Raw genomic sequence first — 25201 nt, 5'->3', positions numbered from 1 at the left:
CAGTTGCTGATGGGGTAAATCCATCCTTTTGTTGTGTGTATAGGGGACAGGGGTGGGGGTGTTATTCAGAAAGAAGACTCTAATGACTTGATCATCAAAACTGGTAAGAATTAACATAGTTTTACTGTTTGTGATAGAGGTGGAGTCTCACTGTGTTGCCCAGGCTGGTCCTGAACTCCTAGCCTCAAGCCATCCTCCCACTTAGCCTCCCAAAGTGCTGGGATTATAGGCGTGAGCCACCAAAATTCTTAACCAGGTCTTCTTCTTTTTTTTTTTTTTGAGACAGTCTCGCTCTATTGCCCAGGCTGGTGCAATCTCGGCTCACTGCAGCCTCTGCCTCCTGGGTTCAAGTGATTCTCCTGTCTCAGCCTCCCGAGTAGCTGGGACTACAGGCACCTGCCACCACACCTAATGTTTGTATTTTTAGTAGAAACAATGTTTCACCATGTTGGCCAGGTTGGTCTCCATCTGTTGACCTCATGATCTGCCTGCCCTGGCATCCCAAAGTGCTGGGATTATAGGCATGAGCCACCGCGCCTGGCCCTTAACCAAGTCTTCAACGGTTTGGAATTATCACTGCTTATGTTATAAGCCTGCTCAGGAAAGGAAAGTATATTGAAAACAAGTCAGTCTTCTCCTTAATTTGGGGGAGATGAAGAAATGTGAATATGATTAAAATGTTACATTAAAAAGATAATGGGTGTTAAACATATAAAGATGAGGACACCACTGGAAATGTAATTATAACACCAACATAGGTAAGGGAAACTTGTTGCTAGGGTCAGCTCAAGTCCTCTGCTTAATTGAGCTAGTGCAGTCAGCACCGACATGTGATTTCCCTTTTGCTTACAGTTGTAAAAATCTGTAACTAATTTAGCCTTAAGCATTTGGTGGCCCTATCCTCTAGGGGCATACAATAGGTCTGCAATTCTATGATAGCAGATTTTTCTCATTTGGCTGAAATCATATGAAATACTTTCTTTCTGGGGGAAAGATATGAAAGGATTTTCTATACTGAAAAGGAATAAAGAAGGGATATCAAGACTAACAATACAAATTCAGTATATCTTGTAATGAATTTTCATCTTTGCCTCTTTCAGTCTTTTTCTCTGTCTCTTCCCTCCCCAATCTCACTATTTCTGTCTAGGTACTTCCCTTTCTCATTTATCCATCTGCTTCCCCTTCTTCCTCCATCTCCAATATCTGTCATCTTTAATAGGATAGTTTATTTCATTTATTTATACCTTGCATGTCTTAATAAAGATTTGAGATATAACATCCCCAGTTTTTCTAATGCAGATCAGCAGAATATTTCCTTTCTCATTTCTAAAGCAAAATGAAACACAAAATTAAATTGCTCATAACTATGTAGCTGTTAATAACTTTTTTCCTGTAGTCCAATTGCCCTCCAGAGAAACCAGGTTCTCTCACCTTCCTTAGAGGTTAACAAAAACATGTATAAATAGTTACTTACTCTTGGATGAAAAGCTATGGCAGTGACAAAATCTATATGTTGAAAACAGCAAAGGCATTCTCTTCGAGAAATGTGCCATAATCTGACTGTTTTATCCATTGAAGAAGAAAGAAGAAAGTAGTTCTACGGAGAAAATGACATTGACTATGTTATCACTATAAGAAAAAGAACCCTATTTATACAATAAAAGTGAACTTTTGGTTTTTGTATTCCAACAGTTTTGTTATTGTTAAATGCAGCACTGGAAAGAACAAAAGATTATCAAATTCACTTGGAAGATCCTATTTTCCCCTAAACAGTTAAATACCGTATTTCATTGATTCTAAAACTTTTTGACATTACCTGTTCTGAAATTCGGATGAATCTTATCAATGTCTAAAGAAATCTGCCAGGCACCAGCAGAGAACTAACGTGTGCCTTGGTTGTTATCACCTGCACATATGGGAACTTAGCTATCAGTATAAGGTATTTATTCATTTTATTGTCACTTCAGTTATTTTCACACTGATAACACTGGTGAATTTTAACTCACATAGATCTCTAATTGTCATTTAAAATGTCTTCAAAAAGATTACCCTATAATGCAGCATGGAAATGAAAAGTTATTGTGCACCTGTCATACTCTAGGCAAGAAAATTAGAGAACAAAAATTGTCAAATCTTTCAGAATAGACCACAGAATGTTCAAGGCTAGAACATGGTAGTGTAACTGACTTAGGCACTGTGATGGCCCCATCGCCCAGGAACCAAACATTTCTGTCAAAAACTTTCAGCTGGCAGAAGCTCATTAATTCCTAAACATAATCTATTTAAGGAGGAGAACTATGAGTTATACTGAAGGAGAAAACTCAAATGACACCTCTGTATTCTTTGGTGTGCCTAAAGGTACTAAACACATCAAGGCAATGATGATATTTATCGCATACTTCTATGTGTTAAGCATTGTTCTTTGCATAATATAGCAACACTATGAGGTAGGTACACTGCGGTATACCTGTTTTCAAATAGATGGTATACTTTATGATTAAAAGTAAAGAATTAAAAAACAGAATTTGGAAGATTTACAATAATCTTTGAAATATCTAACAACAATCATTTTTATTTTCAAGATCCACTCAGTTCCAGAAAAGTTTTGAAGAGTACATGCAGTTTGCATTATAATTTCCTGTTGATTAATAACTACTGTATAAAAACTTAACCTATGGCACACCATGAACCTATGTTCATTAAAATTGACTTTATTTGGCTGGGCACAGTGGCCCATGTCTGTAATTCCAGCACTTTGGGAGGCTGAGGCAGGTGGATCATTTGAGGTCAGGAGTTCGAGATCAGCCTGGCCACCATGGTGAAATCCCGTCTCTATTAAAAATACAAAAAAATTAGCTGGGCGTGGTGGCCCATGCCTGTAATCCCAGCTACTCGGGGAGGCTGAGGCCAGAGAATCGCTTGAACCTGGGAGATGGATGTTACAGTGAGCTGAGATCATGCCACTGCACTCCAGCCTTGGGACAGAGCAATACTCCGTCTCAAAAAATCACAAAGCAAAACAAAACAAAAAAACCCCAAAAAACAGAAACTGACTGTATTCAATTCCTGCAATAGTTCTTTGCTTTGAGCATATGAAAGAGGTATGAAGACATCCCTAAAATATTAAGTGAAGGTGCTGAAGACATGTTAAGATTTCTTCCAAATAAGTATTCTTTAAGAAAGGCTTGTTCTTTTATAAGTATTTAATAAGTACTTATTATTAAATAAATGAAATTAAGTAACTTTCTTAAACTAAGCACTGATCTTGGAAGTCAGATAAATTAGATTAAAATCTAAGTTCTACCCATAACTAATTTTGTGATTTTAGATAGGTCACAGGGGCTCAATCTCTTCATCGAGACAAAATCAGACTGTCTACCTCACAGGGTTGTTATTGTAAGAATTAACAGGGTAATTCTTGTTACTGGCACAAAATACATCTTCAACAAATAGAAAACTCACTATACGCACTGTGAAAGACATTAAAGAGAAACAATATCTGGTTTGAGTTGGTGTTAATAATATCTGGTTCCTACCCTGGAGAGGCTTAGAATCTTGTTGCAGAAATTTTGTTGCTTTCCTCTGGATGGAGGTGGGGTGGAGGGATTGGGGTATGAGGATAGACCTTTAGGAACCATTCCTGTATGGGGCAGCACCTCACTGAAATAACTCATCTAGAGACTAGTGCTTCTCAGACTATTTCTGGTGAAGGACTGTTTTTGTTTTTTAAATTTCCAGTGAGTTGTGGACTGAAACTATTTTAAAACACAGAAAACATTTACTAGAAAAATGAAATAAAAATAAAAGGCATATAAAATATAAGCCCCATTTTGTATTATTATACAAAATAGAAGCCCAGGTTTTAAAAGACTGAACAGGTACAAACTTAATGTGAAAACTGCCATAAACACTTCTAAATAGTTTACTCTTGGTTTCTGCACTTATCTCTTCACAGACTGATATTCTATATTCATATTGTCAGGGACCAGGAAGACCAGGTGGTTTATAGGCTAGCACTAGTCCTTAAAAATGCACATTACTCACTTGAGACAATTAGGTAGCTGGATAGATACTAAATCATATTACTGCTGCCTCCTAAGAGATAGAATGGAAATAAAGTATAAAATGGAAAGAAAGTATAAAAAATTTATGATTTCTTAAAACTTTCAATGTGTCCAACATTTGTTATTTTTGTCATCCTGTTTCCTTGTAGTGATTAGCTATTGTGACACTGGAATGGGCTAGAGAGTAATGCTCCAAAGTCATGGGGTTTGAACCTAAACTCCCGTAACTCCCTAGCTATACGCCTTTAGGCATGTTCTTTAACACACATGACCCTTGTTTTTTAAAATCCTTGATAAAGAAATGTCAACAATCTCATAAGGTTGTTTTGAGGGTATGAACAGAGCACATGTAAAGTACTTAACTTTTGTCTGTGTCCCCAGTGGCTAAAATGCTACTTGGCAGATAGTGATGATGATAATGATGATGACTGCTAATATTAATTGGGCATTATTATGTTCTAGGCAAGCGTTTTATATTTACTAACTCAGTTAATCATTATCATCATTGCTAATATTAATTGAGCACTTATTATGTTCTAGGCAAGTGTTTTATATTTACTAGCTCAGTTAATCTTTCCCTATTATAACCCTATGAGGGTTTTTCAAAAATATATTTTATATTTTTTTATATTATATATTTTTATATTTTTATTATGTCTATTTTGCAGATGAGGCATGGTGAGGTTAAATAACTTGCCCAAGGTCACACAACATAAGGGGCAGACTAGGAAGAATATATACCTTGGGAGTCTGGCTCCAGAGGTCATTTCTTAACCAGGTGGTAAAATGATCAACGGATATGTTTTGAGTGAATGAAAAGTACTTGGTACATAGCAGGTATAGTTGCACAGGTTCTCAATTTTTTTTAAACTATTAAATATTTCCTCCATGAAGCAAACAAGGGAATAGTCAGTGAGATAGGAAGTGAATCTAGAACATACAGTGCTCCAAAATCAAGTAGTTCAAGAAAGATCAATAGCATCAAATCATCAAATGCCAGAGAAAGGTTAAGGAGAATGAGTTCAAAGAAAAGGTATTAATTCTGGTAAGAAGGTGGTTATAACAGTTAATTTTATGTATCAACTTAGCTAGTACTAAATTATTTAATTATTAAGCTAGTACTCAATTATTTAATCAAACACCAATCTCGTTGTTGCTGTGAAGGTATTCTGCACATGTAATTAATCCACACTCAGTTGATTTTAAGTAAAGGAGATCACCCTTGACTATGTGGGTGGGCCTCATCCAATCAGTTGAGGTTTCCCAGAGAAGAAATTCTGCTTTAAGACTACAGTATCAGCTCCTTACACACAGAATTAATATATGATTCAAATAAGAATTTCTTACTTTAGACCATGAAAGATCAAGGAGATCAGCAGTATGCCCTTTATATTTGCAAAATGGCCGTTGCCGAAAGGGTGCGTTTTTATCATCAGGGTCTTCATCAGTTCCACTGCATACCTATTCGGATATAAAGATAAACTCTGAAACTGCAATGTAAAATTAGTTTCACATTCTTCCCACCCCATCTGTTCTCTCACCATTTTGTATGATGCCTGCTTGAAATCTTGAGTCACCAAAAGCAAGCTCCCCTTTACGCTGATTTACTACTTAGTACCTCTTCATCTTCTTGCCCTAACAAACCAGGGTCATCCCTGAAGACATTGTGCTATCACAATCTTTTCCCTCCTTAATAGAGCCCCCACTTTGTCCTTTTTCTAAGCAACTGTTCCTTCAGGAGAGGTGAGGGCCAGTACCGGGGTGAATCATGATTGGTCTAAGTTAATGAAGATTAGCTGATTTCCGTTCCCAGTGATGACTTGTTAGGCCTGTGATACAATTTCCATTAATTAGACATTGGGCAAAGTTTATGGGGTGGGGATGAGGGGAGGCTTCTAGAGATATTTTCTCACCCTTAAAAAGGGGCATACTAATAGGACTCCTCCTTTCCTGCATCTGAACATTGCTGTCTTCATGTGACAACTAAGACTGTAGCAGCCATCTTAAGACCATGAGCATAAAAAGCCGAATGGAACAAAACAAAGAGTACAAAGCAAGGAGACAGCAGGATGATGCTACTGAGCTGCTGAATTAACCAACCCTGGAACCGCCTTACCTCCAGAGTTGCTTCCTCATTGTTTAAGCCATTTTCAGTTGGATTTCTGTTATTTGAAGTCAAAAGCATACTGACAGAGGTAGGTAGAAAATAATGCTATACATGTGTACTGTGCATCTAGTTACAACATGCTTTCATGTTCATTATCTGAATAAATTCTAACAACTCTGTGAGGTAGGTGTTAACATTATAAAGATAAAGAAATTAGTATAAACAAACAAACAAAACACAAAAAAACCCCCTGAGGATCAAAGAGGTTAAAATAATATTTTAAAGGCCATACAGCCACCTGTGAACAGCAGAACCAAAGCAGTAATATAAGTCATCTAACTGTACGTCCAAAGTTAGTCCTTCAAATGTTTTACATGACGTAGCATGAGCAAGAACAGAGGGTTAGCTAAGCCTTGCATATTTAGGGAAAGGTAGTTAGGATGATGAGGACAGAGAAAACAGTATATGGAGATGTAGTTGGAAATTAGGGTAGAAAGGTACTTTGAGATCACGTTTAAAAAGGCCTCGGTGGCCGGGCGCGGTGGCTCAAGCCTGTAATCCCAGCACTTTGGGAGGCCGAGACGGGCGGATCACGAGGTCAGGAGATCGAGACCATCCTGGCTAACACGGGGAAACCCCGTCTCTACTAAAAAATACAAAAAAACTAGCCGGGCGAGGTGGCGGGCGCCTGTAGTCCCAGCTACTCGGGAGGCTGAGGCAGGAGAATGGCGTAAACCCGGGAGGCGGAGCTTGTAGTGAGCCGAGATCCGGCCACTGCACTCCAGCCTGGGCAACAGAGCGAGACTCCGTCTCCAAAAAAAAAAAAAAAAAAAAAAAAAAAAAGGCCTCGGCCAGGCACGGTGGCTCAGGCCTGTAATCCCAGCATTTTGGGAGGCCGAGGCAGGCAGATCACCTGAGGTTGGTAGTTTGAGACCAGCCTGACCAACATGGAGAAACCCCGTCTCTACTGAAAACACAATATTAGCCGGGTATGGTGGCACATGCCTGTAATCCCAGCCACTTGGGAGGCTAAAGCACGAGAATCGCTTGAACCTGGGAGGCGGAGGTTGCTGTGAGCTGAGATTACGCCATTGCACTCCAGCATGGGCAACAAGAACGAAACTCTGTCTCCAAAAATAAATAAATAGATAAATAAATAAAATAATAAAAAGGCCTCAAATTTGTGGCTTAAAAGTTCAGACATGGAGAGCCAACACAGGTTTCTGAAAGGAATAAAAACACCACCATCTTACTGGTGCTTCAGAAAAAGAACTCTGGGCAGTAATGTAAAAGATGGTTTGGAGAGAGCATGGAGGCAGGAAAAGTAGTGAATAAGTTTAAGTAAGAATAATGAGGGCCTGAATTAGGACAGTGGCATGGGGATAGATTAAAAACTACCACTATTATTCATGTAGAACTTTATAGTTTATAAAAATCTTCACATCAACCATGGAGGTAGACCACCAACACAGACTCCTGTAACCTTTGCCAAGCACTTCTAATGCTAGATGACTACCATCCCCGCCCCCCTCAATTTTGCTACCAGATTAGTGAGCACTGCGGGAGACATACAGCTAAATAGGCTTCCCTCATTACATACAAATCAGATTTGGAGTTTCACTCTTGTTGCCCAGGCTGGCGAGCAATGGCATGATCTTGGCTCAATGCAACCTCTGCCTCCCAGGTTCAAGCCATTCTACTGCCTCAGCTTCCCAAGTAGCTGAGGTAACAGGCACATGCCACCACGCCTGGCTAATTTTTTATATTTTTGGTAGACACAGGGTTTCACCATGTTGGCCAGGCTGGTCTTGAACTCCTGACCTCAGGTGATCCACCCGCCTTGGCCTCCCAAAGTGCTGGGATTACAGGTGTGAGCCACCACGACCAGACTAAAGTTTTTTTTTTTTTTTTTTTTTCCAGACGGGGTCTCACTCTGTCGCCCAGGCCCAGGCTGGAGTGCAGCGGTGCGATCTTGGCTAACTGAACCTCCTCACCCCTGGGTTCAAGCGATTCTCCTGTCTCAGCCTCCCGAGTAGCTGGGACTACAGGAGCCCACCACCGTGCCCGGCTAATTTTTGTATTTTTAGTAGAGACGGGGTTTCACCATCTTGGCCAGGCTGGTCTCAAACTCCTGACCTCATGATCCACCCGCCTCGGCCTCCCAAAGTGCTGGGATTACAGGAGTGAGCCACCGCACCCGGCCTAAATTTTTTAAATTATAAAGTAATACATGATCAGCGTAGACAATTCGGAAAACAAAAAACAGAAAAATTAAAATCACCCCAAACCTGCTAACATTTTGTCTCTCTCTTCAACTTTTCATTTTTAAAAAATGTATTTGAAATCATATTAAACATGAAATTTACCAACCTTCCCATTATACCATGAGCATTTTCTGTATTTCATGCTTTGAAAACATTTAGTAGCTGCATAATATGGATGCATCACGATTAATTATTCTTCCTTTGTTGGTCACTTAGATATTTCCAACTTTTCTGCTAGTAAAAACAGTAATTTGGCCAGGCGTGGTGGCTCATGCCTGGGATAATCCCAGCACTTTGGGAGGCTGAGGCAGCCAGATCACCTGAGGTCAGGAGTTGGAGACCAGCCTGGCCAACATGGTGAAACTCCATCTCCACTAAAAATACAAAAATTAGCTGGGCGTGGTGTGCACCTGTAATCCCAGCTACTAGGGAGGCTGAGGCAAGAGAATCACTAGAACCCGAGCCAGACTCCACCTCAAAAACAGAAAACAAACAAACAAATAAAACCCAGCAATTCAATGAATGCCCTGGAACATGAATCTTTATCCATATTTGACTATTTCCTTATCATTATCATTATTATTATTATTATTTTGAGACTGAGTCTTGCTCTGTTGCCCAGGCTGGAGTGCAGTGGCACGATCTTGGCTCATTGCAACCTCCGCCTCCTGGGTTCAAGCAATGCTCCTGCCTCAGCCTCCCAAGAATCTGGGATTATAGGCACACGGCACCACGTCTGTCTAATTTTTGTATTTTTAGTAGAGACAGGGTTTCACTATGTTGGCCAGGCTGGTCTTGAACTCCTGATCTCAAGTGATCCACCTGCCTCAGCCTCCCAAAGTGCTGGGATTACAGGCGTGAGCCAGTGCTCCTGGCCTATTTCTTTATCTTTATATTAGGGTTATTACTGGGTCATAAAGTTCAAACCTGAAACTTTTATAGTCTCTGTTTTTTTTTTTTTAATGTTTAGCGTATTTCCTTAAAGTCTTTTATCTATGAATATTTATAGGGCCAGGCATGGTAGTTTGTCCCTGTAATCCCAGTGCTTTGGGAGGCTGAGGCAGGAGCATTGCTTGAGGCCAGGAGTTTGAGACCAGCCTGGACAACATAGTGAGACTGTCTCTACAAAAATAATAATAATAATAATAATTTTTTTTTTGAGATGGAGTCTTGCTCTGTCACTCAGGCTGGAGTGCAGTGGTACAATCTTGGCTCTCTGCAACCTCTGCCTCCTGGGTTCAAGCAATTCTCATCCCTCAGTCTCCTAAGCAGCTGAGATTACAGGTGGCTGTCACCATACCTGGCTACATTTTGTATTTTTAGTAGAGACGGGGTTTCACGATGTTGGCCAGGCTGGTCTTGAACTCCTGATCTCAAGTGATCCACCCACCTCGACTTCCGAAGTGCTAGGATTACAAGTGTAAGCCACCGTGCCTAGCCCAAAAATTATTTTTTAATAAAAAAATAGGCCAGGCACGGTGGCTCACGCTTGTAATCCCGGCACTTTGGGAGGCCGAGGTGGGTGGATCACGAAGTCAGGAGAGGGAGACCATCCTGGCTAACATGGTGAAACCCCGTCTCTACTAAAAATACAAAAAAATTAGCCGGGCGTGGTGGCGGGCGCCTGTAGTCCCAGCTACTCAGGAGGCTGAGGCGGGAGAATGACCTGAACCCGGGAGGCGGAGCTTGCAGTGAGCCAAGATCGCGCCACTGCACGTCAGCCTGGGTGACAAAGCAAGACTCCATCTCAAAAAAAGAAGAAAAAAAAAAAAAAGCTTCCTGCCCTCCTGGAGCTTACTTCATGGTGGAGAGGATGTACTGAGATGGCTCGAGCAGTTTCTGTCAATAATATGAACTAATGAGTTAGTTACAGATGTCTGCCCATTTTGCCAGGCGTGGTGGCTTATGCCTGTAATTCCAGCACTTGGGAGGCCGAGGCGGGCGGATCACGAGGTCAGGAGATCGAGAGCATCCTGGCTAACAAGGTGAAATCCTGTCTCTACTAAAAATACAAAAAATTAGCCGGGCGTGGTGGCAGGCGCCTGTAGTCCCAGCTACTCAGGAGGCTGAAGCAGGAGAATGGCGTGAACCCGGGAGGTGGAGCTTGTAGCGTCACTGCACTCCAGCCTGGGGGACAGAGAGAGACCCCGTCTCAAAAAAAAAAAAAAAAAAAAAAAAAAAGTCAGGCATGGTGGTGCTTGCCTATAGCACAAGCTACCCAGGAGACTGAGGTGGGAGGTGCGAGGATTGCTTGAACCCAGAAGTTCGAGGTCACAATGTGCTATGACGGTACCACAGCACTCCAGCATGAGTGACAGAGGGAGATTCTTACCCCTTAAAAAATATATGTATATTTATAGGTGATTTTTAGTCAAAATTGTGATAATATTGTATCCAATTTTACATTCTGCTTTTTTCACTTTATGTTTTATTGTGACCATTTTTAACATCATTAAATAGTCTTTGAAAACAATTTAAGGACTGCATGTATTTTACTGCATGGGTTATACCAGTTTTTATTTTCCAACTGTTAGAAATTAAAGTTGTTGCCGGGTGTGGTGGCTCACGCCTGCAATCCCAGCACTTTGGGAGGCCGAGGCAGGTGGATCACCTGAGGTCGGGAGTTCAAGACCAGCCTGACCAACATGGAGAAACCCCGTCTCTACTAAAAATACAAAATTAGCCAGGGTGGTGGCGCATGCCTGTAATCCCAGCTACTCGGGAGGCTGAGGCAGGAGAATTGCTTGAACCCGGGAGGCGGAGGTTGCGGTGAGCCGAGATAGCGCCATTGCACTCCAGCCTGGGCAAAAACAGTGAAACTCTGTCTCAAGAAAGAAAGAAATTAAAGTTGTTCAAATTTTAGCTATTATGAGATGAGAATCTTTTTACTTATCTTTCAGAATATCTAATAATTTTTTGGTTTCTTTTTGTTTTTTGTTCCATTTTTTGGTATTTATTTTTTCTTGATTATTCCTTTATGATAAATTATTAAAGGTAGAATTACCAAGTAAAATGTTATATACATATATTTTTCTAGTTTTCTTTCTTTCTTTTTTTTTTTGAGATAGGGTCTTGTTCTGTTGCCCAGGCTAGAGTGCAGTGGCATGGCTTCGGCTCACTGTAACCTCCGCCTCCTGGGCTCCAGCGATCCTTTCACCCCAGCCTCCTGAGTAGCTGGGACCACAGGCATGTGCCACCACACTCAGCTAATTTTTTGTGTTTGTTTGTAGAGACAGGGTCTCTCTTTGTTGCATGGGCTGGTCTTGAACTCCTGGGCTCAAGTGATCCTCCTGCCTTTGCCTCTCAAAGTGCTGGGATTACAGGGATGAGCCACCATGCCCGGCCATTGTCTATTTTTTATTATGGGCATTTTAAATATATACAAAAGTAGATGGAAGAGTATAATGAACTCCATATAATATAATGAACCCCATGCATCCATCACCTGCTTTGATAATTATCAAAATTTTACCTACTTTATCAATCTTCCCATTTTTGTTTAGTTTTGCTGCAGCATTGAAAGCAAGATCTAGACACTAATAATTTTATCAGTAGACACTTCTATATATACCGCCAAATGATAACCCTTCTTTTAAATATGATTACCATGCCATTCTGAGGCCTAAAAAATACCATTTATATCATCTAGTATCTAATCCATACTCAAATTTTCTAATTATCTAAAGATTTTCTTTTTGAGACAGTCTCGCTCTGTTGCCCAGGCTGGAGTGCAGTGGCGCCATCTCAGCTCACTGCAACCTCCGCCTCCCGGGTTCAAGTGATTCTCCTGCCTCAGCCTCTGGAGTAGGTGGGTCTACAGGCACACGCCACCACTCCCAGCTAATTTTTTTGTATTTTTAGTAGAGACGGGGTTTCACCATGTTGGCCAGGCTGGTCTCTAACTCCTGACCTGAGGTGATCCATCTGCCTCGGCCTCCCAAAGTGCTGGGATTACAGGCGTGGGCCACCACACCTGGCCTATCTAAAGATATTATAAAGTTGGGTTGCTATGGAAAATTATAAGGCTTTTGACATTCATTAGCATATACAATATGTAGCAGATATATTGTATTGCTTATTTGGAACACCAGAATGAACAAGACATTTCTTAACTTTTTTTTTTGAGATGGAGTCTTGCTCTGTTGTCTAGGTTGGAGTGCAGTGGCACGATCTTGGCTCACTGCAACCTCCACCTCCCAGGTTCAAGTGGTTCTCCTGTCTCAGCCTCCCGAGGAGCTGGGAATACAGGTGCCTGCCACCACACCCGGCTAATTTGTGTATTTTTAGTAGAGACGGGGGTTTCACCTTGTTGGTCAGGCTGGTCTCGAACTCCTGACCTCAGGTGATCTGCCCACCTTGGCCTCCCAAAGTGCTGGGATTACAGGCATAAGCCACCATGCCTGGCCCTCATCTTCTTATAGTTTTTTCTCAGTATAGAAGTCAGAATGATCCTTTTAAAATATATCAGATTATGTCATTCTCTGTTTGAAAACCCACTAATTCCCATCTTACTCAGAGCAAAAGCCAAAGTCCTTGCAACGGCCTGTATGTTCTGATCCCCGCATCCACACCTCTATGTTTTCCTTTTCTATTTTCCTCTCCTCCTCACTCACTGGCTCCAGCTGACCAGGCCTTGCTGCTGTTTCTTGAGCACACCAGAACTCCTGCCTTATAGCAGCTTCACTTGCTGCTCTCTGTACCTGGAATGGTCTTATCATATGATCATTTCCTTACCTCCTTCGTATTTTGCTTGAACAACAACTTTTCAGTGAAGCTTTGCTCACCCACCTTATTTACTCCCTGACATCCCACTTTGTCTGTTTTACTTTTCTTCACAATACTGATTACCTTTGGAGATACACATGCAAAATAACCCCATGAAATTGGACTCTTATATTACACCATATACAAAAATAAACTCAAAATGTATTAAATACTTAAATGTAAGGCCTGAAGCTGTAAAACTCCTAGAAGAAAACAGGAAAAAAGCTTCTTGACATTGGCCTTGGCAATGATTTCTTGGATATGACACCACAAGCACCAGCAACAAAAGTAAAAATAGACAAAGGGGACTGTATCAAACTAAAAAGCTTCTGCACAATAAAAGAAACAACCAACAACATGAAAAGGCAACTTACAGAATGGGAGAAAATATTTGCAAACCATATCTAATGAATGGTTAATATCTAAAATATATAAGAAACTCCTACAACTGAATGTCAAAAACCCCAAAATTCAAACAACCCAATTTTTAAAATAGGCAAAGGACCTAAATAGACATTTCTCCAAAGAAGACATACAAATGGCCAATGAGTATATGAAAAGGTGCTCAACATCACCAATTAATCAGGTGATTTGACTTCCAAATCAAAACCACAATGATATATCACCTCACACCTATTAGGATGACCATTATATATATATATAAAAAAAGATAACAAGCACTAGTGAAGATGTGGATAAAATGGAACCCTGCACACTGTTGACGGGAATGTAAATTGGTGCACCTACTATGAAAACCAGTATGAAAGTTCCTGAAAAAATTTAAAATAGAACTACCATATGATCCTGCAATTCCACTTCTGGGTATATATTTAAAGTAAATAAAATCAGTATGTCAGAGAGGTTTCTGAACTCCCATGTTCACTGCAGCATTATTCACAATAGCCTAGACATGGAAACAACCTAAATGTTCATTGACAGATGAATGGATAAAGAAAATGTGGCATATACACACAACAGAATACTATTCAGTCATAAAAAGAAAATCCTGGCATTTGTGATACATGAATGAAACTGGAAGACATTATGCTAAGTGAAATTAAGCCAGATACTTTTTGGACAAATACTACGTAATGCCACTTATATGATGAACCTAGAAACATCAAACTCATAGAAGCAGAGTAGAACAGTGATTGCGAGGCCCTGGGGCTGGGGAAACAGGTGGTATTAGTCAAAGGGTACAAAGTTTCACTTTCAGAATGATAAGTTCGAGAGATCTATTATATAGCACAGTGCCTACAGTTCACAATACCGTATCGTATACTTAATAAATAAGAGGATGAGAATAAACTTTTATAGGTGATGCTTGGGTTATGGCACAGATTGTGGTGATGGTTTCATGCTTATATACTTATCTCCAAACTCATTAAGTTCTATATAATAAATATATACAGCTTTTCGTATACCAATAATACCTTAATAAAGTGGTTTAAAAAATTAACTTATAGCCTGGTGCAGTGGCTCATGCCTGTAATCCCAACACTTTGGGAGGCCAAGGCGGATGGATCATCTGAGGTCAGGAGTTTGAGACCAGCCTGGCCAACATGGTGAAACCCCGTCTCTACTAAATACAAAAAATTAGCTGGGAGTGGTGGTGTGTGCCTGTAATCCCAGCTACTTGGGAGGCTGAGGCAGGAGAATCGCTTGAACCCAGGAGGCAGAGGTTGCAGTGAGCCAAGATTGTGCCACTGCATTCCAGTCCAGGCAACAAGAGTGAAACTCTGCTCAAAAAAACAAACAAAAAAAACCTTATAAAATTTACTTATTTTAATTTTCTGTCTTATTTCACTAGAATGCATGCTCCATTCTATTTTTGTCTCTTGTTCACAGATATTTTTGTCTCTTTTGTTCACTTACTATATCTCTAGCTCCTAGAACAGTGATTAATAAAAATAGTAGGCACTTAATAAACATCTGTAGACTGAATGAAGACATAGTCCCAGACCTCAAGATGTCAACTACTGGAGCATAATGGTTAAAAACATAAGCTCTAGAGACAGAGCAGGGTTCTAATTCTGATGCTATGACTGTGTGAAATTGTTGAGTTACTTAACAGCTCTAAACCTTCATTTGTAAAGTGAGGTTATGAATAGTACCAAGAAAAATCTGTATCAAATGCTGCGTACCTACATTTCACAAAAATTCTCTCTCACTCCCTTATAGTTAACTTTCTTTACCCAAGTTCTAGATTCTAATGATATACTCTCAGAATTTTTTTTTTTTTTTTTGAGACAGAGTTTTGCTCTTGTCACCCACGCTGGAGTGCAATGGCACGATCTTGGCTCACTGCAACCTCCGCCTCCCAGGTTCAAGCGATTCTCCTGCCCCAGTCTCCTGAGTAGCTGGGATTATAGGTACATACCACCATGCCCAGCTAATTTTTGCATTTTTAGTAGAGACGGGGTTTCACCATGTTGGCCAAGCTGGTCTTGAATACTTGCCCTCAGGTGATCCGCCTACCTCAGCCTCTCAAAGTGCTAGGATTACAGGCATGAGCCACTGTGCCTGGCCCAAAAAAATTTATTTGAGACAGGGTCTTGCTCTGTTGCCCAGGCTGGACTGCAGTGGTGATCACAGCTCACTATAACCTCAAACTCCTGAGCTCAGGTGATCCTCCTGCCTCAGCCTCCCAAGTAGCTGGGACTACAGGTACATGCCACCACGCTTGGCTTTTTTTTTTTTTTTTTTAATGGAGACATAGTCTTGTTACGTTACCCAGGCTAGTCTCAAACTCCTGGACTCAAGCGATCCTCCTGCCTGGGCCTCCCAAAGTGCTGGAATTATAAGCATGAGCCACTGCACCTGGCCTATTCTCAAAAATTTTAAGCAGCAGTTAAATGCTATAACACCTATGCTAATGTTCCCCTAATCATGCACATTAAACATAAATTTGCAAGAAAAACATTAATTTCTAGGTAAATAGCATACTTGCAGCTTCTAGTATCAAAAAGAAATTTTATACTTATTAAAATGGATACAGTATATTCATATTTGCAATCTGACGCAATTATCAATTCTTAGAAACCATGAGGTCTAACAGTCTCTGCAAAAGCCAACTACTAAAAAAATCCCTACTTTATAAATCTCTAAGATAATGGAGTATATTAAACATGTACCTCTACCTCTTCCTGACTTTCTTACATTTGTTGAGCTAATTTTGAAAATCAACAGAAACAGAAAATAGCCAGAATTCTAGGCTTGGCATTACCAATGCATAGGTGAGCGATCTTGGGTACATCCCTCTGTATGTTCAACTGTACAATACTTTTATATATTATATTTCACACAGATGCTAAGACAAAAGACTGAAAAAGTACTTCAAAAGAGATGAAAAAGATATCACCATCATAAGAAAAAAAAGAATACACACATCAGGAACATAAATTCCATTGTGTTTACTGTGCCTCACTGTGGCTAGCACTAGGTTAAAAGATAATTCCTGGTGTCAAACTCTAATGGCATGTGAAATAGAAGCCTCTTTTAACTGTCCCCAAATAAAATGACAGAAGGGAAACAAACCCCAAATGATCTCTTCCCGAAAACAATGGATATAAATGTTATTTCTCATGTAAAAAGGCTTTGTATTCAATAAAATTTGAGTTACTAAGGTTTGTTTGGGGTTAGATGGATGTACTTAAGGATCTATAAGTAGGATTGCTGAAATAAGCACAATAAAAGATACTACAGATAGTCTCTATTTTTAATAGTAATCAATGCCTGGAAACTGTATGGTAAATTAAACTAATAAAAGCAAGTCTTTTTCCCTAAAGCAAAGCAGTTAAAATTATCACTGCCACATTAGTCAGTGAGGCTTTATGGAGGAAGTGGGCCATGAAGAATGGGCATGCTTTGAATAGAAAGACGATCAAGGCATCCAAATAAGGGGAACAATAGGAATAAAGGTCCACAGGCAGGAATTCAACATGATTACAGGCCTACTACAGTCAGGAACGGAATTAGATTCCAAGGATACTAAAATCTGTGAAGTACAGTTCTTTGCCTTCAATCAGCCCAGAGCCTACCCAGGGAGACTAATAAGAAAGATGTGGTAATATCGGTATAAAAGTACCTATGATGTACTATTAGAATACAAATGAAGAACAATTTTACCTGCTGGATTCAGGGAAAATAAGAAGATATTTGAGCTGAATCTTGAAGGATAAGTAGGGCTTTGCCCTGTGAAGGAAACAGAGGGCATCTGTGGCAAAGCAAACAGCAGGGACAGAGACATGAAGGTGAAAGTGTTTAGTGTACAGACCTGTATCAGGCATGGCTGGTAGGATGTACAGGCACTAGGGAATTGGAACTGAGTCAAAAGTTAAGATTAGGCAATATAGGGAAGAATCTTATTGTGAAGGCGATAAAGGGCCGTCAAAAGATTTTAAACCACAAAGCCGGGCGTGGTGGCTCATGCCTGTAATCCCAGCACTTTGGGGGGCCGAGGTGGGAGGATCACTTGAGGTCAGGAGTTTAAGACCAGCCTGGCCAACATGGTGAAACCCTATCTCTACTAAAAACACAAAAATTAGCTGGGTGTGGTGGTGAGTGCCTGTAATTCCAGTTACTTGGGAGGCTGAGGCAGGAGAACCCCTTGAACCCGGGAGGCGGAGGTTGCAAGTGAGCCGAGATCATGCCACTGCACTCCAGCCTTGGCAACAGAGCGAGACTCTGTCTCAAAAAAAAGAAAAAAAAAAATTAAACCACAAAATGGCACAGTTAATTTGTTTCGAAAAACCTGGCTGGCTGGTGGCAGTGTAGAAACTGAATTGGGTAGAGACCAGAGGCAGAAAAAACAATTAGGAGACTATGGCAAGCATTTAAATGAGCGTTAAAGTCCTAGATGATATGTGTGACAATTAGGGATGAGGGGGTAAGTTCCACAGGTATTTGTGAGTGGGGGTAGAGTGGCTAGGAATTTGTTACTAATCTGATATGTGGGTAAGGAAGAAAAAGTAATGGAGTATTTTTGATTGAGTTGAAAAGGTAACTTGTAGATAGATGTTGATGCCACTAAATAAGGTTCAGAAGTGAGGAGAAGCAGGTTTGTGGGTGAATGATGAAAATATTTCAATGAATGATCATAAAGATGACAGATTTGTTTAAAGTAGCAATAATTATATTAAGTTTAAATGGTATAAATGTACCAATTAAAAAACAGAAACTGGCAGAGTGGGTAAAAAAACATGATCTAACTATATGCTATCTATAAGAAACATTTTAAACATAATGGGATGCCATCATGGCAGACAGGAGGCAGGACTAGATTGCAGCTCCTACTCAGATGGACAGAGCAGCATGTGGAGGCTCACACCATGAATTTTAGCTGCAGATCGACTGCAAGAAAGAACCAGGAATCCCAAGAGAACCCACAGACCCTCTGAAGGAAGCAGAATGCTCCTGCAGGACCCAGGAGATACCCTGAATACTGTGAGTGCCCAAACTGCATAACTAGGAAAGGGAGATCCTCCTCTCCTGAACACACACCCCCACTGGGGAAACTGAAGGGCTGTTTGCAGAAGTTTCTGACCTTACCTGGAGCTGAGTCAATTTAGAGAGCCCAGCGAAATATAGAAGTAGAGGAAGCAGCAGGAAAGCCCTGGGAGCTCGCCGGGTCTTCAAGCAGGCCATTCCTGTCTGGCACCACAGGGTTCCTTCGGGAGGGCACCAGAGGAGCAGGGAGGGGAAACACTATAGGGAGAAGGAAGTCTCCAGCTGAACTCTGTAACAATTTGAACTGGCAAGAAGCCTCCTGGCCAGAAGGGGGAGGGCACAAATCCGGTGTGCAGACTCCATAGGTGGGGGAAGAACCAAGCCCTTTTCTTTAGCAGCTGGGAAGTGGGTAGCCTGGGGCAAGTTCTCAGGCCGGATCCCACACTGCCTGGAAACAGACTTGGGGCTGTTGAGGAAGCATGCTGGGAGTAAGACTGGCCCTTCGGTTTGCATGGGGGCTGGGTGAGGCCTGTGACTGCCAGCTTTCCCCCACTTCCCTGACAACCTGCATGACTCAGCAGAGGTGGCCATAATCCTTCTAGGTACGCAACTTCATTGACCTGGGAACATCACATCCATCCCCCACAGCAGCCTCAGCAAAACCCAACCAAGGAGATTCTGAGCTCAGACACACCTAGCCCTGTCCCCACCTGATGGGCCTTCCTTATCCACCCTGGTAGCTGAAGACAAAGGGCATATACTCTTGAGAGTTCTAGGGCCCCACCCCCCGCCATTTCCACTCCATGCTACCATAGCTTGATGCTCTTTGGAAAGCGCCACCTCCCAGCAGGAGGCCAACCAGCACAAAAATAGAACATTAAACCATCAAAGCTAAGAACCCTCACAGAGTCCATTTCACCCCCCTGCCACTTTCACCAGTACAGGTGCTGGTGTCCATGGCTGAGAGACCCATAGACAGTAAACATCACAGGACTCTCTGCAGACAACCTCCAGTACCAGCTCAGAGCTGTGTAGACTTGCTGGGTGGTTAGACCCAGAAGAGACATAACAATAACTGCAGCTCAGCTCACAGGAAGCCACATCCATAGGAAAAGGGGGAGAGTACTGCATCAAGGGAACACCCTGTGGGACAAAAGAATGTGAACAACAGCCTTCAGCCCTAGACTCTGACAGAGCCTACCCAAATGAGAAGGAACCGGAAAACCAACTCTGGTAATATGACAAAACAAGGCTCTTTAACACACCCCAAAAAATCACACTAGTTCATCAGCAATGGATCCAAACCAATAAGAAATCCCTGATTTAACTGAAAAAGAATTCAGGAGGTTAGTTATTAAGTTAATCAGGGAGGCACCAGAGAAAGGCATAGCCCAATGCAGGGAAATCCAAAAAACAATACAAGAAGTGAAGGGAGAAATATTCAAAGAAATGGACAGCATAAAGAAAAAAACAATAAGAACTTCAGGAAACACTGTATACACTTATAGAAATGCAAAATGCTCTGGAAAGTTTCAGCAATAGAATTGAACAAGTAGAAGAAAGGAATTCAGAGCTCGAAGACAAGGTCTTCAAATTAACCCAATACAACAAAGACAGAAAAAAGAATAAGAGAATATGAACAAAGCCTCTACGAGGTCTGGGATTATGTTAAACAACCAAACCTAAGAATAATTGATGTTTCTGAGGAAGAAGAGATGTCTGAAAGTTTGAAAAACATATTTGGGGGAATAATCAAGGGAAATTTCCCCGGCCTTGCTCGAGACGTAGACATTCAAATACAAGAAGCACAAAGAACACCTGGGAAATTCATCACAAAACGATCATCGCCTAGGCACACTGTCATCAGGTTATCTAAAGTTAAGACAAAGGAAAGAATCTTAAGAGCTGTGAGACAAAAGCACCAGGTAATGTATAAAGGAAAACCTATCAGATTAACAGCAGATTTCTCAGCAGAAACCCTACAATCTAGAAGGGATTGGGGCCCTGTCTTCAGCCTCCTCAGACAAAACAATTATCAGCTAAGAATTCTGTATCCAGTAAAACTAAGTATCATATGTGAAGGAAAGATACAGTCGTTTTCAGACAAACAAATGCTGAGAGAATTTGCCACTACCAAGCCACCACTAAAAGAACTGCTAAAAGGAGCTCTAAATCTTGAAACAAATCCTGGAAACACATCAAAACAGAATCTCTTTAAAACGTAAATCACACAGAACCTATAAAACAAAAATGTAAGTTAAAAAGCAAAAACAAAACAAAACAAAAAAACAAGGTACACAGGAAACAAATAATACTATGAGGTATCTCACATCTCAATACTAACATTGAATGTAAGTGGTCTAAATGCTCCACTTAAAAGATACAGAGACACAGAATGGATAAGAACTCACCAACCATCTGCTGTCTTCAGGAGACATAAGGACTCAAATAAACTTAAAGTAAAGGGGTGGTAAAAGGCGCTTCATGCAAATGGACACCAAAAACGAGCAAGGGTAGCTATTCTTATATCAGACAAAACAAACTTTAAAGCAACAGCATTTAAAAGAGACAAAGAGGAACATGATATAACGGTAAAAGGCCTTGTCCAACAGGAAAATATCACAATCCTAAACATTTATGCACCTAAGACTGGAGCTCCCAAATTTATAAACCAATTACTAACAGACCTAAGAAATGAGATAGACAGCAACACAATAATAGTGGGGGAATTCAATACTCCACTGATAGCACTAGACAGGTCATCAAGGCAGAAAGTCAACAAAGAAACAGTGAATTTAAACTATACCTTGGAACAAATAGACTTAACAGATATATATATACAGAACATTCCATCCAACTGCAGAATACACATTCTATTCAACAGCACATGGAACTTTCTCCAAGACAGACCATATGACAGGCCATAAAATGAGCCTCAATAAATTTAAGAAAACTGAAATTATATCAAGCACTCAGACTACAGTGGAATACAACTGGAAATCAACTCCGAAAGGAACCTTCGAAACCATGCAAATACACGGAAATAAAATAACCTACTCCTGAATGACCACTGGGTCAAAAATGAAATCAAGATGGAAATTTAAAAATTCTTTGAACTGAATGACAATAATGAAACAACCTATCAAAACCTTTGGGATACAGCAAAGGTGGTGCTAAGAGGAAAGTTCATAGCCCTATAAATGCTTACATCAAAAAGACTCAAAGAGCACAAACTGACATTCTAAGGTCACACCTCAAGGAACTAGAGAAACAAGAACAAACCAAACCCAAAGCCAGCAGAAGAAAGGAAATTACCAAGATCAGAGCAGAATTAAATGAAATTGAAACAAACAAAAAATACAAAAGATAAATGAAACACAAAGCGGGTTCTTTGAAAAAATAAATAAAATTGACAGACTGTTAGCAAGATTAACCAAGAAAATAAGAGAGAAAATACAAATAACCTCATTAAGAAGAGAAACAGGAGATATTATAACTGACATCACTGAAATACAAAAGATCATTCAAGGCTACTATGAACACCTTTATGCACATAAACTAGAAAACCTAGAAGAGATGGATAAATTCCTGGAAAAACACAACCCTCCCAGCTTAAATGAGGAAGAATTAGATAACCTGAACAGACCAATGACAAGCAGCAAGACTGAAATGGTAATTTAAAAATTATCAACAAAAAAAAAGTCCAGGACTGGCCGGGTGCAGTGGATCACGCCTGTAATCCCAGCACTTTGGGAGGCCAAGGCAGGCAGATCACCTGAGGCCAGGAATTCAAGACTAGCATGGCCAACATGTTGAAACCGCATCTCTACTAAAAATACAAAAATTAGCCGGACATGGGGGTGTGCGCCTGTAATCCCAGCTACCAGGAAGGCTGAGGCAGGAGAATCGCTGGAACCCAGGAGGCACAGGCTGCAGTGAGCCTGGGCGACAGAGTGAGACTCCATCTCAAAAAAAGTCTAGGACCAGATGGATTCACAGCAGAATTCTACCAGACATTCAAAGAAGAATTGGTAACAATTATTTTGACACTATTCCACAAGACAGAAAAAGAGGGAATCCTCCCTAATTTATTCTATGAAGCCAGCATCACCCACTAATACCAAAACCAGGAAAGGACACAACCAAAAAAGAAAACTACAGACCAATATCCCTGATGAACAAAGATGCTAAAATCCTTAACAACACACTAGCTAACCCAAACCAACAACATATTGAAAAGATAGTCCACCAAGATCAAGTGGGTTTTACAGCAGGGATGCAGGGATGGTTTAACATATGCAAGTCAATAAATGTGATACACCACATAAACAGAATTAAAAACAAAAATCACACTATCATCTCAATAGATGCAGAAAAAGCATTCAACAAAATCCAGCATCCTTTATGATTAAAACTCTCAGCAAAATCAGCATACAGGGGACATACCTCAGTGTAATAAAAGCCATCTATGACAAACCCACAGCCAACATAATACTGAATGGGGAAAAATTGAAAGCATTCCCTCTGAGAACTGGAACAAGACAAGGATGCCCACTCTTACCACTCCTCCTCAACATAGTGTTGGAAGTCCTAGCCAGAGCAATCAGAGAAGAGAAAGAAATACAGGGCATCCAAATCGGTAAAGAGAAAGTCAAACTGTCACTGTTTGCTGACGATATGATAGTTTACCTCGAAAACCCTAAAGACTCCTCCAGAAAGCTCCTAGAACTGATAAAAGAATTCAACAAAGTTTCCAGATACAAGATTAATGTACACAAATCAGTAGTATACACCAACAGCAACCAAATGAAGAATCAAATCAATAACTCAATCACTTTTACAATAGCTGCAAAAAAAAAAAGAATATACCTAACTAAGGAGGTGAAAGACATCTACAAGGAAAACTACAAAAGGCTGCTAAAAGAAATCATAGATGACACAAACCAAATGGAAGCACATCCCATGCTCATGGATGGTTATAGAGTCAATATTGTGAAAATGACCATACTTCAGAAAGCAATCTACAAGTTCAATGCAATCCCCATCAAAATACCAACATCATTCTTCACAGAATTAGAAAAAACAATTCTAAAATTCATATGGAACCAAAAAAGAGCCCACATAGCCAAAGCAAGACTAAGCAAAATAACAAATATGGAGGTGTCACACTTCCTGATTTCAAACTATAATATAAGGCCATAGTCACCAAGACAGCATGGTACTGGTATAAACATAGGCACATAGACCAATGGAAAACAATAGAGAACCCAGAAATAAACCCAAATACTTACAGCCAACTGATCTTTGACAAAGCAAACAAAAAAAATAAAAAGTGGGGAAAGGATACCCTTTTCAACAAATGGTGCTGGGATAATTGGCTAGCCACTAGCCACGTGTATGATAATGAAACTGGATCCTCATCTCTCACCTTATACAAAAATCAACTCAAGAGGGATTAAGGACTCAAATCTAAGACCTGAAAGCATAAAAATTCTAGAAGATAACATTGGAAAAATCCTTCTAGACATTGGCTTAGGCAAGGATTTCATGACCAAGAACCCAAAAGGAAATGCAATAAAAATAAATAGTTGGGACTTAATTAAACTAAAGAGCTTTTGGACAGCAAAAGGAACAGTCAACAGAGTAAACAGACAACCCACAGAGTGGGAGAAAATCTTCACAATCTATACATCCAGCTAAGGACTAACTAATAACCAGAATCAACAACAAACTCAAACAAATCAGTAAGAAAAAAACAGTCCATCAAAAAGTGGGCTATGGACATAAATAGACAATTCTCAAAAAATATATATACAAATGGCCAACAAACATATGAAAAAATGCTCAATATCACTAATAATCAGGGAAATGCAAATCAAAACCACAATGTGATACCACCTTACTCCTGCAAGAATGACCATAATAAAAAATCAAAAACAGATGTTGGTGCGGATGCAGTGGTCAGGGAACACTTCTACACTGCCTGTGGGAATGTAAACTAGTACAGCCACTATGGAAAACAGTGTGGAGATTCCTTAAAGAATTAAAAGTAGAACTACCATTTGATCCATCAATCCCACTATTGGGTATCTACCCAGAGGAAAATAAGTCATTATTGGAAAAAAGATACTTGCACACACACCTTTATAGCAGCACAATTCGCAACTGCAAAAACATCGAACCAACCCAAATGCCCATCAATCAACGAGCGGATAAAGAAACTGGTATATATACACGATGGAATACTACTCAGGCATAAAAAGGAATGAATTAACAGAATTTGCAGCAACCTGGATTAGACTGGAGACTATGATTCTGAGAGAAGTAACTCAGGAATGGAAAACCAAACATCGTATGTTCTCACTGATATGTGGGAGCTAAACTATGAGGACGCAAAAAGGTAAGAATGATACAACAGACTTTGGGGACTTGGGAGGAAGAGTGGGAGGGGGGCGAGGAATAAAAGACTACAAATAGGTGCAGCATATACTGCTTGGGTGATGGGTGCACCAAAATTACTAAAGAACTTATGTAACTGAATACCACCTGTATCC

At 40.4% G+C, this 25201-nt stretch overlaps 1 protein-coding gene across 12 annotated transcripts in view; it reads right to left on the bottom strand.

Annotated features, from left to right (window-relative positions):
• WDR44 (WD repeat domain 44) overlaps nucleotides 1-25201 on the bottom strand; it is a 102150-nt gene that overhangs the window by 11959 nt on the left and 64990 nt on the right. For all 12 annotated transcript variants that reach the window (XR_013412586.1, XR_013412585.1, XR_013412584.1 and 9 more), the window contains 2 exon segments: nucleotides 5412-5525; nucleotides 1475-1597 (listed from right to left, as the gene is read on the bottom strand). Coding sequence is in view for 9 of the 12 variants with exons in the window: in XM_077987901.1 (XP_077844027.1) it covers nucleotides 1475-1597; nucleotides 5412-5525 (237 nt within the window). In the remaining 3 variants the exon portion in view is untranslated.

Source organism: Macaca mulatta, chromosome X, assembly GCF_049350105.2.
Source record: "Macaca mulatta isolate MMU2019108-1 chromosome X, T2T-MMU8v2.0, whole genome shotgun sequence".
Classification (NCBI taxonomy): Eukaryota; Metazoa; Chordata; class Mammalia; order Primates; family Cercopithecidae; genus Macaca; species Macaca mulatta.
The sequence above is the reverse complement of the archived record's forward strand: the minus strand, read 5'-3'. Positions and strand labels throughout refer to the sequence as shown.